This window comes from Culex pipiens, chromosome 3 (genome assembly GCF_016801865.2).
Source record: "Culex pipiens pallens isolate TS chromosome 3, TS_CPP_V2, whole genome shotgun sequence".
NCBI lineage: Eukaryota > Metazoa > Arthropoda > Insecta > Diptera > Culicidae > Culex > Culex pipiens.
The window spans coordinates 159,267,282-159,281,151 of NC_068939.1; the positions used below are offsets into that span (position 1 = coordinate 159,267,282).

At 43.1% G+C, this 13,870-nt stretch overlaps 2 protein-coding genes across 5 annotated transcripts in view; one reads left to right on the forward strand and one right to left on the reverse strand.

The window, feature by feature from the left end:
* Window positions 1-13,870, forward strand: part of LOC120413951 (actin-histidine N-methyltransferase) — a 155,306-nt gene that overhangs the window by 12,585 nt on the left and 128,851 nt on the right. The window lies entirely within an intron of this gene.
* LOC120415303 (uncharacterized) overlaps window positions 1-13,870 on the reverse strand; it is a 74,966-nt gene that overhangs the window by 6,527 nt on the left and 54,569 nt on the right. For 2 of the 4 annotated variants that reach the window (XM_039576801.2, XM_039576789.2), the window contains exon 2: window positions 279-3,087. In XM_039576801.2, coding sequence (XP_039432735.1) covers window positions 349-3,087 — 2,739 coding nt within the window. In that variant the 3' untranslated portion in view covers window positions 279-348. Of the gene's footprint in view, window positions 1-274; window positions 3,088-13,870 lie in introns of all 4 variants that reach the window. The other 2 variants (XM_039576794.2, XM_039576779.1) reach the window with 1 other exon arrangement.

Genomic DNA, 13,870 nt, shown 5'->3' on the forward strand with positions numbered 1-13,870 from the left:
GATATGGTTGAATTAATCGATTTTAGAAAGATTTTAAAAATGAGTTATCGTCCCTTATCGGCGATAAAATTATCGCCGATAGAATTATTGAAATAACCCAGAGTTTTTACAGTTTTTGTTGAATAGGCTCTGGGTTGAAATCGAATTTTGAAGATCTGTAAAGTTGGAAAGGTGAGACGTTGAAAGCAGTTCAAAATGGCGTCCAAAACTCAATTTAGTTCTAACGTCACGTGCAACAAGATAGCTCGACCACACGACTTTATGATCAACTTACCTACCATAGCTGTGCCCCTCTCGCTGTTTCTACAATACGGTGTATGGCTTCATAGTACGACAGCGGAGCCGTCTTCACTGGAACGGCTTCCGCATCGTGTCCCACAGGTAGTCGTGCACCTCCGCCGAGTTGGGATCCATCGTGTTGACCTTGCTGTCCTTGCGCTCGCGCTGAAGCTGGTGCTGGCCCGTCGTGTACACCATCTGCTGGTGCTGGTCGTTCAGCGGCGTCTTCATGGCCCCCTCCTGGTGGTGCATCGGCAGCCGCCCCTTGGCCATGTTGAAGTTTTCCGTGTAGTTGAGCTTGTTGCGCCGCCGTTGCCGCCACCGGCACACGATGAAGATCACCGCGAAGATGGCGAGCGATACGCCGACGATGCAGGAGCTGGCCAGGATGGCCGACTTGACGCCGAGCGGCATCGTGGTGCTCTCGATGGTGACCGTGTGCCGATGGTTGAAGCCATGGCCGGTCAGCTCGAGATCGAGCAGGTCGCTGCTGCTTTGGTCGTTGCCGCTGTCGAATTCAGCATCGGCGGACATCCGCGAAGGGGTGATCAGCCCACCCTTCGGTCCGCCGTTACCTAAAAAATGATCGAGTTTTTGGTGCGTGCCGTGGGACAACTTCCAGTCGAGGACTTTGTGCTGTTTGTCCTGCATCGATCGACCCTCCTTATGCGTTTCGTCCGTGGGCCGAATGTTGATGATCGAGGTGAAGTAGCTGAAGCCCTGCGAGTCCAGCTTGATGTCATCGGGCTTGATACTGCGCAGGTTGCCAATGTTGAACCGCGGGAAGTGCTCGAACGCCGTCACAATGTCCATCTTGTCCTCCATCGGTTTCCCCTTGTTGGTGATCATCTCCGACAGGTGCAGCTGGCTCGATCCTCGCTTTCTATGCTCGAGCAGCTCCTCCAGGGACATGTTTCGCTGCGAGAGCACCTTCGCGAGGCGGGCTCCGATGCGACGATCCTCCATCAGCTCCAGGATGTCTCGCCGATCCTCGGACAGCCCAATCGGCGTCAGATCGTTGAACAGCGACGGGTTGCTTTCCGTTACGTCGCGGATGTACTCCTCCAAGCTGTCTGTGAACGAGCGTTGCGTGTTCTGGTTGATGCGCTCGATGAGATCGTCTTCCTCTTCGTTGACGGCCGGCTCGTGAACTTCGTAGTGCGGTTCACCGCTCTTGACATCGGCGAACGAGGTGAACTTTTCGATGATGTTCAGCTCGGGTTCGGTTTCCAGCAGCTTGGTTACGTTCTCTTCGTGGATTTCCACGTCCGCGGTTGTTGTTGTCGCGGATGGTGGTGAGGGGGGTGGCTGCGGTGTTTGTCTCTGTTTTGGTTTGATCGCTATTCTGACGCGTGGGGTGGGGACGCGCATTAGGGAGCGTTCGGATGAAGCTTGGATTGGTGGTTCCGTGTCGGATAGGGCCAGGCTTTCGGTGTTGTCTTCCGCGTTGGTACCTTCGGTTGACGCGGTGGTTGAGGGGCGACCTCGCATCTTGCTTTGGTTTAGTTTTTGTAGGAATTGCTCCCGCTTTTCGTTTAGTCCCGGGGAGGGTGTCCACTTTTCGCGCGTTTGGGATGTGGTGGTAGGTGTGGCAGGTGTAGACGAGTGCCACGGTTCGGCTGTGGCGTACGCACGCGAGGGAAGTTCTGGCCGTCGCTTGATCGTTTCTTCGGTTCGAATGTTGGAATTGCTTAGATCTGGTCGGATTCGAGAGGCAACGCCCTTTATCGGTCGGAGTCGCTCTTCCTTGACTGTGGGAAGGACGGGGTTCAGCGCAAGCTGCTTGATCTCGACCGTTGGGAAGATGGCTACGTTGTCGTTGCGGTTGCCGAGGTTCTCCAGAGTGATGATATCTTCCACGGAGTTGGTCTCGTCCTGGGCGGAAGGTGGCAGCTCCGTGGTTGTTGTGGTAGTTGTCGAAGCAGTGGTTGGGTACTCTGTGCCGATCATGGGTGCCGCTGAGGGGAAATAAACGGGGATTCGCTTGATGTTTTTGACCTCCTGGAAGTCGGGCCGCTTTGTCGAGTCATCGTGAACTCGGAATCGCACGCTGGACAACGTTGGGATGACGGAGGTCACTTCGTTTTCCGGCTCGGTAAGGTCCAAGGGACTCTGCGTTAGCGCAGCCAGTGCCATCTGCTTGCCCTTGATCAAGTCCTGAAGCGAGATGTTACGCTGCTGTAGAATTTCACTGAGACTGAGTCCGCCGGATTGTTTGAGGAGAGCCTTCAAATCTGCCGCGGTTCCTTTGCCCGTTGTTTCACCGGACGATCCGCCACCCTCTTCTTCGGTGCGTTTGGCCAGCGAGTACGGCTTTCGGTAGGCTTTGTAACCGGAGCCGGGGGTCGATGCGGTCGACTCCTCTACGGCCGGTTGCTTCGGAGGAAGTCTTCGCTGCCTATTGCCATCTAAAATAGGTTGAAAATTCTCTCTGCCTCTGGTGTTGGCCGTAGACTCGTAGGGCCGGCGCTGGGGTGGTGAATCGCTCGGGTCTATGGCATCGCTGTACGGGTTCGACCATCGATCGGGACGTGGCCGGAAGCCACCGCCGCTTCCTTCCCATCGCTGGTAGGGTCGTTTACGTTCTTGAAACTCCTGCTGCTGCTGCTGTGGGTCGTGGTAGTGAAGTTCGGATTCTTCGTCCCGCGGATTGCCCTGCCAGTAGTCGTCGTGCAGTGGTCTTCGTTTGCGCTTTCTGCCCAACCGTCGCCGCTTGCGACCTTCAGTGCCGTCCGCTGGAGCCGTCGAAGCCGACTCTTCCTCCAACGGCTGGGATGGTACTTCGTTGGTTGAGCTCGTGGTTACAACCTGGAAAAAAGAACACAGAAAACAGAGTTCCTTTGTCAGTAATTGAGTAACTCTACGGATCGGAAAAATTGCAATCGCTTAATGCAGACTTGTGATGCCCGGTGCAATCCATAATTACACTCGATAACGTAACGAGTTTCCATTTAACTCAATCCATCAAACCCAACCCAGCCAGGTTGTATTAAAATAGCATCCATCAATCTGTACTCTTGCAGCGCGGTTGCATCCTTTGCCCCCGAAGATGAGCAATGATGGACGGTGCCGTACAATGAGTGGTGTGCGCCGTAATGTGCATCCAGGTGGAAAAAAAGCGAAAGGAAAATTGTGATGCAGATGTTTTGATGCGCGAGAATTTTACACCACGCTGAGAGTGCTTTTTTTTGCGGCGATATTACGCTGGAATTTGAGCGGTGGAAAACGCTGATGATGACCCAGATTTTTCCAGCTCGCTAGTAATGTTTGCGAATCCTGGCTGCTTTTTAGACAGAGTTCGAGCATCTTTTTGTGACTGGCTCAAACTAGCAGTTTGACGTTGTTGTGCTATCTTGTCGCACGTCGATTTTTAACGTTTTGAGAAAACGCGTTTTAATGTTTGATCTTCAATAAATAAGAGTTGAGCACGCAATGTAAACAATAACAAACAAGTTTTGTTTGGTTGACCATGGTGTGCATTGTCTCGAATTCGGATTGAATTTGGTTGTCGGAGTCCCGAGTTATAGTTAAAAATGTTTACGGCAGTCGGGCATGTACGTGTGTCAAACGTGTTTCGTCCTAAAATCTCTTTGGCCAGTTGTCGCCGGGGGGATGGCAACCCTATTCCGACCAAAGCAAACTGACAGCAGTCGACATTAGCAAGATTGTCTCACAACAAAAGCACTAGCTGTCAAATGGTAGCCCATAACAAATCAATGTTTGGGTTTTTGATTTTAATTTTTTTCGCAATTTAAACGAAAAATTCCTGAAAAAAAACACGTAAATTATGTTGTTGATGACAAATTCTTTCATATTAATGGAGATTCCATCCCAATATTACCGAAAAAAGTGATTTTTCTGTTTACCTTTTTTTTGCTTTTTTTTTTTTCTTTTGGGCGATCAAACAGTGCGCCCGTACACCGAGAATCGGTATTTCACAGTTTTCAGTTTGCTTTTACACATTTGCACGGGACTTTTGAGTTCAACCAGGATAATACACTTCGTGTTACCATAGTAATATGTATAATACTGATTCTCAGTGTTTGTTTCCTGAACTTCCAAGATGGCGGCTTCTTCGCTACCCCCTGGCAAGGTATGTAGATTAGATAAGGTAAGGCGAGATTTCCCAGCTGTCAAAATAGTTAGCACGAAACCTGGATTTTATATGGAGATTTTCAGAAAAGTGAAATTTTGACCTTTTTCCGGGCAAATTTCGCCGGATTTCTTTTCTGTAGGGTTGTTAAACATTCCAAACAGAACCGAAAAACGCGTTTAGTTGAATTTATTTTTTTTGAAAAAAATATTTTTGTTTTAAAAGCGTATTTCGGTTTAGTTTGTCATGCTTAAGGGTGTACAGCAACGAAGGAAGTTGTTGTCTTCTTATACCAAAATTGTCAAACTTACGGACCCACTCCTGCAACTACGGGATTGTAAAATTCAAGAAACTTTGCTGTAAATTACTTAGTGGACAGTACTTTAGGGGATGAATAAAAAAATATTTCGATAGTACCCGTAGTTTTGAAGATACTAAAATGTCTGTAACAAAAATCTGGGTGCAAAAGCTCTGGTTGATGTGCACCGTTAACAACCTTACAGAAAAAAATCCGGTGAAATTTGCCCGGAAAATGGTAAAATTTTATACACATATAAAATCCGGGTTTCGTGCTAACTAACTATTTTGACAGCTTCCCGCCTTACCTTACTAATCTACATACCTTAAACTCCTGGTTGTCGCACTTACAGCAATTTTCACGGTGTGTCAAGATAACACTTCTTTCATATGAAGAGTGACAACAATGCACGGGTTTTTTTTTCGGTTTTTATTGAATATCTCAGGATTGAAATTAAATTAAAAAAACTGACAAAAAATTGCGCTCTTAACTCAATTTGGCCCAAAACAAACGTGCGACAGGATAGCACGACAACGACGACTTGTTTTACAAGTTGGTTGTGCTTGTTTTAAATACAAATTTCTCGCCTGAGCTTAGCATTGTTCAAGTTTCACAATTCTTGATTGCATTTGACCTGTTATCTGGAGAACATTGGCTTGACAGCGCATACATCAAAAAGCATTCTGCCATAACAGGATAACGAGATTGTAGAGAGGCTGTTGTTCCTGGTATCTGGTGGGACTCGTGTGTGTCTGACTGGATATAAACGGATGAAAACAGATTAGCTTTTAATACCAATAAACATAATCTGGGCCACCAGCTTGTTTGGGTTGCATACCGATGATGATGAGCTTTACTGTGCTTAGCGTGTGCGGTGTTTAAAACAGGATTGTTTTGTAATAAATAATTTCAATCGAATTTTGCAGTGTGTCATGCTCACAACACTTCTTACAACGAAAAAAATCTTAAAGCTAATCTTGATCCATTTTGCTATAAAATCATAATTTTAATCATAAAGTTTCTAGTTGAACAACGTTAGTACAAAAATGTGCCTGCATGAGCTCATCGTTGTGCTGCGTTCCACTCCTGGCAAGGCAAGGCAGTTTTCCTTCACCACAGCAACGACACCGGAAGGTAGATTTGCAGAGCAGCGCGGAGTATGATTTATGCAGGGGGATTTTTCCCGGTGAAAAATGGAAACACAACGACGCGACGGGATCACGGAGATATGATTTTCTGAGATTTTTCCACGCCTGCATTTGTTTCGAGTAACTCTCCAACCTGACAATTGAAACGTTCCCCGGAGAAGAATGTTAGGTATTTATTAGCTTCCCTTGGAAAGACAGATGCTGCCTGATGGCTGGCAGCGGTATAGTATATCGTGGATCGATTTCCTCCATTGAATATTCATGATACGTCCTTTCTCGTTGTACACTTGTATAGTGGAAAGACACTCTGTCTGCTGGACAGCTTGATTTTTTTTTTGCAATTTTATTCCCGAACCTGGTAATCTGATGCACTATCGAAGATTGAAAAAGGCTTTTTTGTAGGAAAGTGTCAAATATGTTTTTGATTCCGTTTGTGTTCCTATAGAATATCTAGTCAAACAAAAAAAAATATAACACAACTTCACATTCCATCGCTGCAATCCTCTGGAAGTGGGAATTTTACACTGGAATGATGTGACTTCGTGGAACGGACAACAAAATAATAAACTGTACAGTGAAATGAAGATTGACGAGGGAACAATAGATTTTATGGAATTTTCTGGACATGTGGTTAGTGGTTTGGAAAAAAGTATAGTCAACAAGAGAGCGAAGAGCGTTAATATAATACAGCTTTATGGATACCGATTTCGAGGGAAAAGGTTTAACATGACTCGAACAATTAAATCTCGTACACGGGAGATGGAAATAAAGTGGCAGCACAAAATTGGGGTTATTTAGTTCCCCTTGGATTTTGGACAGACATTCGTATCGTGTTCAGAGTTTTGAAATAATCGGAAATAAATTTCTAGTAGAAACATCATTGCTGTAGTGAGCTTCGAATACATTTTTAACAATTCGTTATTTGGAGCATTTGTAAAGTAAATTTTTGGATTCATTTCAACATATTTTTTATGAATGAAAGACAACATTGTTTAGAGCTGTGAGTCAAAATCACGCAGTGGTACCAACATTAGAAAAAAAAGTGTGGCTGTCATGGCATGGCACACTTTTTTTTTGTAATGTTGGCATCACTGCGTGATTTTGACATTTCGCGTGTGCACCATTCGTAACGCCATCTTCGATTAAAAATCTTTTTTTTTTAATAATTTTACTGCCCCTATTCGCATAAATGTCTCATGCATTTTCATCACTTTGAGTTATTGCTGCACTGCCCATGTTCGCATTAATGTCCCATACGCATTAACAGCAAGTTGAGAAAACAAGCTTCAAAATCACTTTTTTTCAATGCACAACCTTTTTATTTCGTTTCTATTCAACGGGGATTTATAGAATGCTCTTCTTTGTACAAATTTAATGCGCCTGTGAGGCAACGTGTAGAATGTTCGTGAAAAAGTCTAGTTTTCTAAACCCCCTACTGCCTAATTTTTTTCGAAAATTTTTATTTTTCCGTGAGAATTTGAGCAATTTTTTTTCTACACAAAACTTTACTTCTCTTGTTTTATGTTTTTCTTGTTTAATTTTTAGTATTTTAATTTGCATTTATCTTGTTTAGTTTTTGATAATGGTAGTATTTGGCTTACTCTACCTCCTCTTATAATTACATTTTGCCTTTCTAATTTTTTATGTTTTTACAGTCACTTTTTAAGTTTTGTGCTTGTTTTGCAATTTTTCTTTCAATTGCAAATTTAAATCAGCTTTTATTTTTTAGGGTTTTATTTATCATCTTTTCCATGTTTTTAGAAATTCACATTTTTTCAAAAAAATATCTCTGGAGTCAGGTTTTGCACTTTGGCTATGTCTCATAAAACATATAAAAAAATCGAAAACAAGTAAAAAAAAGTGAAATAAAGAAATTAGTAATTATTTTTAGTGTGTAACTTTTTTTTTCTGTCGAGTCCTAATTTTATCTTCAAATTTGCCGAAGACACCAAATCGATCTAAAATCCCATCTGAAGATACAAGTTTTCATTTGTTTACGTTCCCATTTTGTATGAACAGCCAGTAAAGCTGATATTTCTATAGAAAAACGAAAAAAAAACTTATGATGCAAATTGCTTCTTTTGACATAAATGTATGGACAAAGCATCATGCAAATAAAAAAAAAAAAAATAATAATCACGCAATAATTTGTGAAATCTAGACTTCTCAAAAAGTGTTGTTTAACCAGGACAGTTGTTTTACATTAGTTGTCATCATAGTTTTCAAAAACATAAGTTTTGACGAAAAAGTTTTTTTTTTTGCAAAAAAATACAGATTAAAATCGAACGAAATTTTATTCAAAAATATATTACAACGCAGGAAGTTTATATTACATTGTTTTCAGTTGAGTTGCCCCTGATTTCTTGTGGCAAAAATATTGAAAATTGGACTTCAACACCCAGAACTGGGTTTCGGCATACGAGCGGATAAAGATTACGGTTCGGTAGTAAAATGGTACTGTGAATGGACGGAGAGGATTAACCCCGAAATTACCGAGTCCATATAAGTCACTCAATGGGATTAACTGCTTCAATGAACGAATGAACACGATTTGTTGTTGTTATAAGCACGAGAGGTCTATACACCCTTACCAAAAATCATGATTTTTTGAGTTCCAAATCCCACTTTTCATACGAATTTTTCAGTTCAACCCATATAACCATTTTTATGGTTGTAGTACCTGAACTCGAAAAATCGTATGAAAAGTGGGATTTGGAACTCAAAAAATCATGATTTTTGGTAAGGGTGTAAGAGGAGAAAATCGTGACGTCAGAAATGAACTCAAATCACTCAAAATTCATTTTGTGAGTGACTTAAACATAAACATTTTGGTTACTTTTTGCGTTTCTCTTTGTTTCGTCTTCCGTGTCTGTCGCGGGTAACCATGAACGGCCATGATCGATGACTACCAACTTTTTCAAAACTTTTTTTCGTAAAATCGCGAAAACTCGTGATGTTTATAAGCAAACCCCTTATGTCTATATATCAAATTTTTTGTAGTTGTCTGCTCTACAACTTTGTAGAACATTGTTACACTCTAAAAAATAACCCTGCAAAGTTAGAAAAAACACGAAATTTTAAAATGAAAAATTTTGTTCTAAATGAAAAAAATGACCCTTCTGGGTCAATGTAGATTCGAAAAGTACATTAAATTTCCCATAAAATGACATGTTCCAAATTTTTTTACAGCCGAGTAACGGAAAATGGGAGAATTTTTAAAACTTTTTTAGTGTTTTTTTCGATGAAAAATACGTTTTTTCGGAATTCTGAGTACGCCATCAAATTGGGCGTCTAATTTTACATAAAAGTCCCTTTGACACCAAATTTCTATCTAATCACCGTTTCAGGCTGGAAATTATTGAAAAACACCTCTTTTTTCGCATGTTCAAAAATGGAAGGGGTCGTACCGCCCCTCCGTCACGAGATATCAAAAAACGGACCTCGGATTCGTGATCAGGGACAAAAGTTACCCCTTAGGACAAAGTTTCACGCAAATCGAAGAGGGGTCGGGGCAACTGCTGTGTGAGTTGGCGGAGAATTACCCCTCTAAACTCTCACAAAAAAGTACATAGGGGGATGGCGTCGCTATTTTTAAGACCACGTTTTCCACTTTTTCTCAATCGAAACCGGCTACTTTATCGACTTTATTTTGCTGGGCGAGATAGGACGCCGTCTATTTTTAGACGATGACTCAGCACTTTTCCACTCTTGTGTGTGTGTGTGTGTGCAACCAACCAAACGGAACCACGCGGTCGCTTCTTACAAATTGAGTTGTTTCCATGTTTTTTTAAATTTTTACATTCTATACATGCAAATAACTCGCATAGGCATTTGGATGGTGTTAGCTCTGCCGAGCTTCGGTGACCCATTTCTACGCAGGCTAGCCGTGCGCGAGGTCCCTCAGCTTGAACCGACAAGCCCCGCCCTAAAGAACGTTTGCATCAATCGGAGTCAAACGTTATTCAGAACTTCCGAACCCTTGTCAAATGGACAAAGATCCAGCGCGTATATAGTTCAGTAGTAAATCTTTAACTCTTTAAGTTTCCAATTGGAAATTTCTCACCCGAAAAGCAGCATCATCCGTCAAACCGGTAGCGATTACACTGGCATCTGACCAAAACGTCCAAGGAGTTGTAGCTTGAAGATGCCAAGTCAACCGCAATTGATGACTCCCGTCGGATGTTACAGGTCATCATAAAATCTGCAGGAACACACCACAACCGCACCGGGCTCGATCTTTTCTGTTCAGACGAAAATAGTGCAAGCGCGCGCACTTAAACCTGAATATTTTTCCCTAAATTTCGAACCGGAGGTAAATATTTTCGCGTATTCTCGAACACCGGACTTGATACGAATGAAAAAAAAAACACCCCCCGATAAAACCTCCCCAAATTACGGCGGAATCATTTTATGTTTGTAAACAAGTCCTCGAAAAACATCTGTCGTGATTGCACCGTCTGAACCCATGCAGCAGCTGACATTTCTGACTTTTCCTGGGCCAAGAAAAACTGACGTTTACGTAAGGGACACCTTGAAACGAAACGCGGCGCGACTGACGCGGCACTTCATGCTGGGAAAAGAAGATGAAGAAGACAACATTTACAATTTCTAAATTCGTCCCAAAACACTTAAAAAAAGACGGAAATCAGGAAAATTTCACATGGAAGCACTAAAAGTGATACCAGCGCAGCTTTTGCGCACAAATTCGACACCTCAAAATTAGTTTTACACTAGAAAATCGCGTTATAAACAACCGTACGCTACCCGACGAACCGTACGCTACCACAGACTCAACAGACCTACTCAGCACTTTTCCACTCTTGCACTTAAAAAAACCAGGTGGCAGCACGATGTAACGCCACGTCCCTATTCCTCTCAGTTCTTTTCGTGAGGACAATCCCCTCGGTCTTTAACTTTGGGTGAAAGAATGTACTGCTGACATATGTTTGTATTTATTCTGGAAAGCATTTAAAAACAGCCATAGTGATCCAGATATCAAATCAATGCAATTTTGTGGCCTACTTTCCATCGCTTAAAACCAACAGTATTGAAAAGCATTTTTAGTATTCATTTGAGTGCTAAAAAGTTCAACTTAATCATTAAGATTTTTCATTGGGATTGGTGCAAAATTTGACGTTTGACATGGAAACGTTCATGACTTGGTGTTTCATTATATTTATATGTATCTAATACATTACCTGCAGGTTGAATAACCGTTGGACGGAAATTTCTCAAATAAATTGTACTATTATTTTTTTAGTTTCATTTTGCCATTTCAACTCCTAAACGAATCAAGCCATTCTTAATGCAACTGAGATGCAGCTCCAACTGCACACACTTTGTCGGAATGCTCTTTATCCAATTTGTGCGGAGTCGAATCTCCAAATGACATGATAAGTTTGTCGGTCCCCTAATGTTAATTAAGTTCAAACTATGGCACATCCTTGCGCTGCTGCTGTTGCCTACGATCAAAGTTCTCCGAACTTTCAACCCTGAGGGGTTAAGTTGCGCCGGTCGGTTGAACTCTCCAGAACTCATAGCCAAAGTTCGCGATGTGCAACTCTCTCGGAAGCACAGACCCCGTTGACGTTCTACACAGAGTCTGACCTAATGCAAATGAGCGCTGGCTGTTGGATTCTGTCGAGCGCTCTATCGAAAGGACGGCCGATAATGGGTTTGACCTGTTTATTCAAAACGGTTTTCCGATTTGTGAATCGAATGTGCGTTGAGCAGATTGAAAAGCAAATTTGATGGAACGAAGGATTACCACTCGAAAAACGAATGAAACCGGGGTGATTCGAGGGCTTTTCTATGGACGTGGACGGGGAAGAAGCTGCTCTATACATTGTGTGTGTTCACAGTGGGGGAATGATTGTGATTGTTGGCAGACTTCGATACCGGGGTCAGCAACGTTCGATTTGGTGGTCTATTGATGACTTTCTGGTGAGATTTGCGTTGGAAGAACGATGCGAATCGGTAGCCTTTGGTGGTGATTTCGTTTGGTATGGTTTGTAGGGATGAACAAGCGAATAAACAATATAATTTTCTGACAGTGACTGAAAGATTTTCATGAATCGTCGAGCTCTCACTGAGATCCTTAAAAAGAATTTCTGTTAATTTTAACAAATATGTTTTAAAATAACGATATTCATATAACACATCCCTTCCAAACCACTGTTCCGTTCGTTCCAAACGTGTACGGAAGCCGGATAAATTCCGTAAACACACCAGACACTTTGTCAGTACGTTTCTTCCAGAGTTGCCCAGTTAGGCGGCCTGGTCAGAAGAGGTGGAGGCCATGTGTTGACAAAAAACAATCCGCTTGCCACATGTGCTGTAGAGGAACCAGAGAACAAGTCCAAAGTTTGCCAAAGGAACTTTTGAACTCCACTCCCCCTGGGTGTTACCGATGAAATGTGATTGCACTAATGAAACAAAGCTCTCGATTCTTTATGGCACGAGGAGGTATTTAGTGTTGACTCTGTCCATTCGGTTTTCAAACTGGAAGAATGGCCTAACTAGTTTGTTGAAAGGCCATTGACTCCAATTGTCGACGCCTTCCACTTCTACTCAGGATTTCCTGCTCTAAATGCATACTTTATTACGGGATTTCGAACAAACAGGTACTAAACATCGTTTCTTAAGTTGTCACAGTGTATTTGAAACTCGTAGAACAACTCCTGTTCACCACTCTTCACTGGCCAGCGTGCGGACGCCCAACACGGCCGCAGCCTTCTTGTAGAAATCGTACCGCTTGCGGGAACTCTTGTTGTTGGATCCCCCGGGCAGTCCTCCGTTGATGGCCTTCGTAGTCAGTCCAAATTTGTTCTGAGCCGGCCCTCCCCCAGGCCGCACGTGCTTCTTCCAGAACCAAACCGATACCTGCATCGACAGGTCCGGATTCCGCGAAACCGCGTCCGGATCGCGAACCAACCGCTCGTCCCCGAACAGGTCCAGCGAGGCCGCCCGGTAGTTCGGCTCCCAGGTCAGCTGGATGTACCCACGGCCATGGTACGGCGCGTAACGCTGCGTGGCACCGCCAATCTCCTCCCGGTACAGGAAACCGCCGCTTTCGAGGATGAGCTGCGCCAGGAACATGGCCGCCTCGTTACGATCCGCGGTCAGCTCGTTCGTCTGGCGGAGGATCATCGCGGCCAGGTCACCGACCAGCGGTCCGTGCCCGCAATCGTTCACGATCTGGTGCAGTTCCGACTCGTCCAGCGCCATGGTCGGGGAGAAACTAAGCACGTTTACGGCTGGAGAAGGTGCAATTTGTAGGGAATTTAGGGTAGAGGGTTGTAACTTGGGCGGAGATCCGGATCAAGTATCAATAACATGGCATACTTAATTGTTTTGTCTGACCAACAAAAAAAAGGTCAGACAGCAAAATAAACCAAAGCATTTTAGCTACACCCTAGTAGCAGAAACTAAGCGCTGGAGCGATAAGTGTGGCAAAGGCGCACTCTTGGTGACGATGGAATATATGATTCCTGGAAAGGCAAACTCAGGCGTTGTTTTTATTTCTCTTTTTTTGCAAATACGGCACTATCAGGAGAACGCGAGTCGTTGTCAGCAGATTGGCGCAGCCGATGATGCAATTGGCAAACTAGCCCGGTTGTGCCTCCAAGTTTGCGATGGTAGATTTTTTTTTGCTTTTTGAATGAACTTTTAAATGTATATTTTTTCTTTTTTTACTTTTTCGCGTTTAAAAATTCATATTATACATCTTTGTACTGCAAAAATTTACCTGTTTAACGTCTTCTTCTTTTTATTATTGTTTTTGTTTTTAATTTGAAACACTGGCAAGCAAAGAAAACTTGACGGTTCGAGCAAAACTGTTCTTGATTGATCAAAATCACTCGTCATAAACATGAACAAAAATTCACAAACTCAAGAATGTTTTGTACGAATTCATGCCTTTTATTCATGAAAACTTGGAAATTTTCATGAAATCATGAAAAGCATGATCCACAAATTCACGAATAAAATTTTACGTCGTAAATTTTCTGCATGCATAAAAAACGTGAAATCATGAATATTTTTCATGAATTC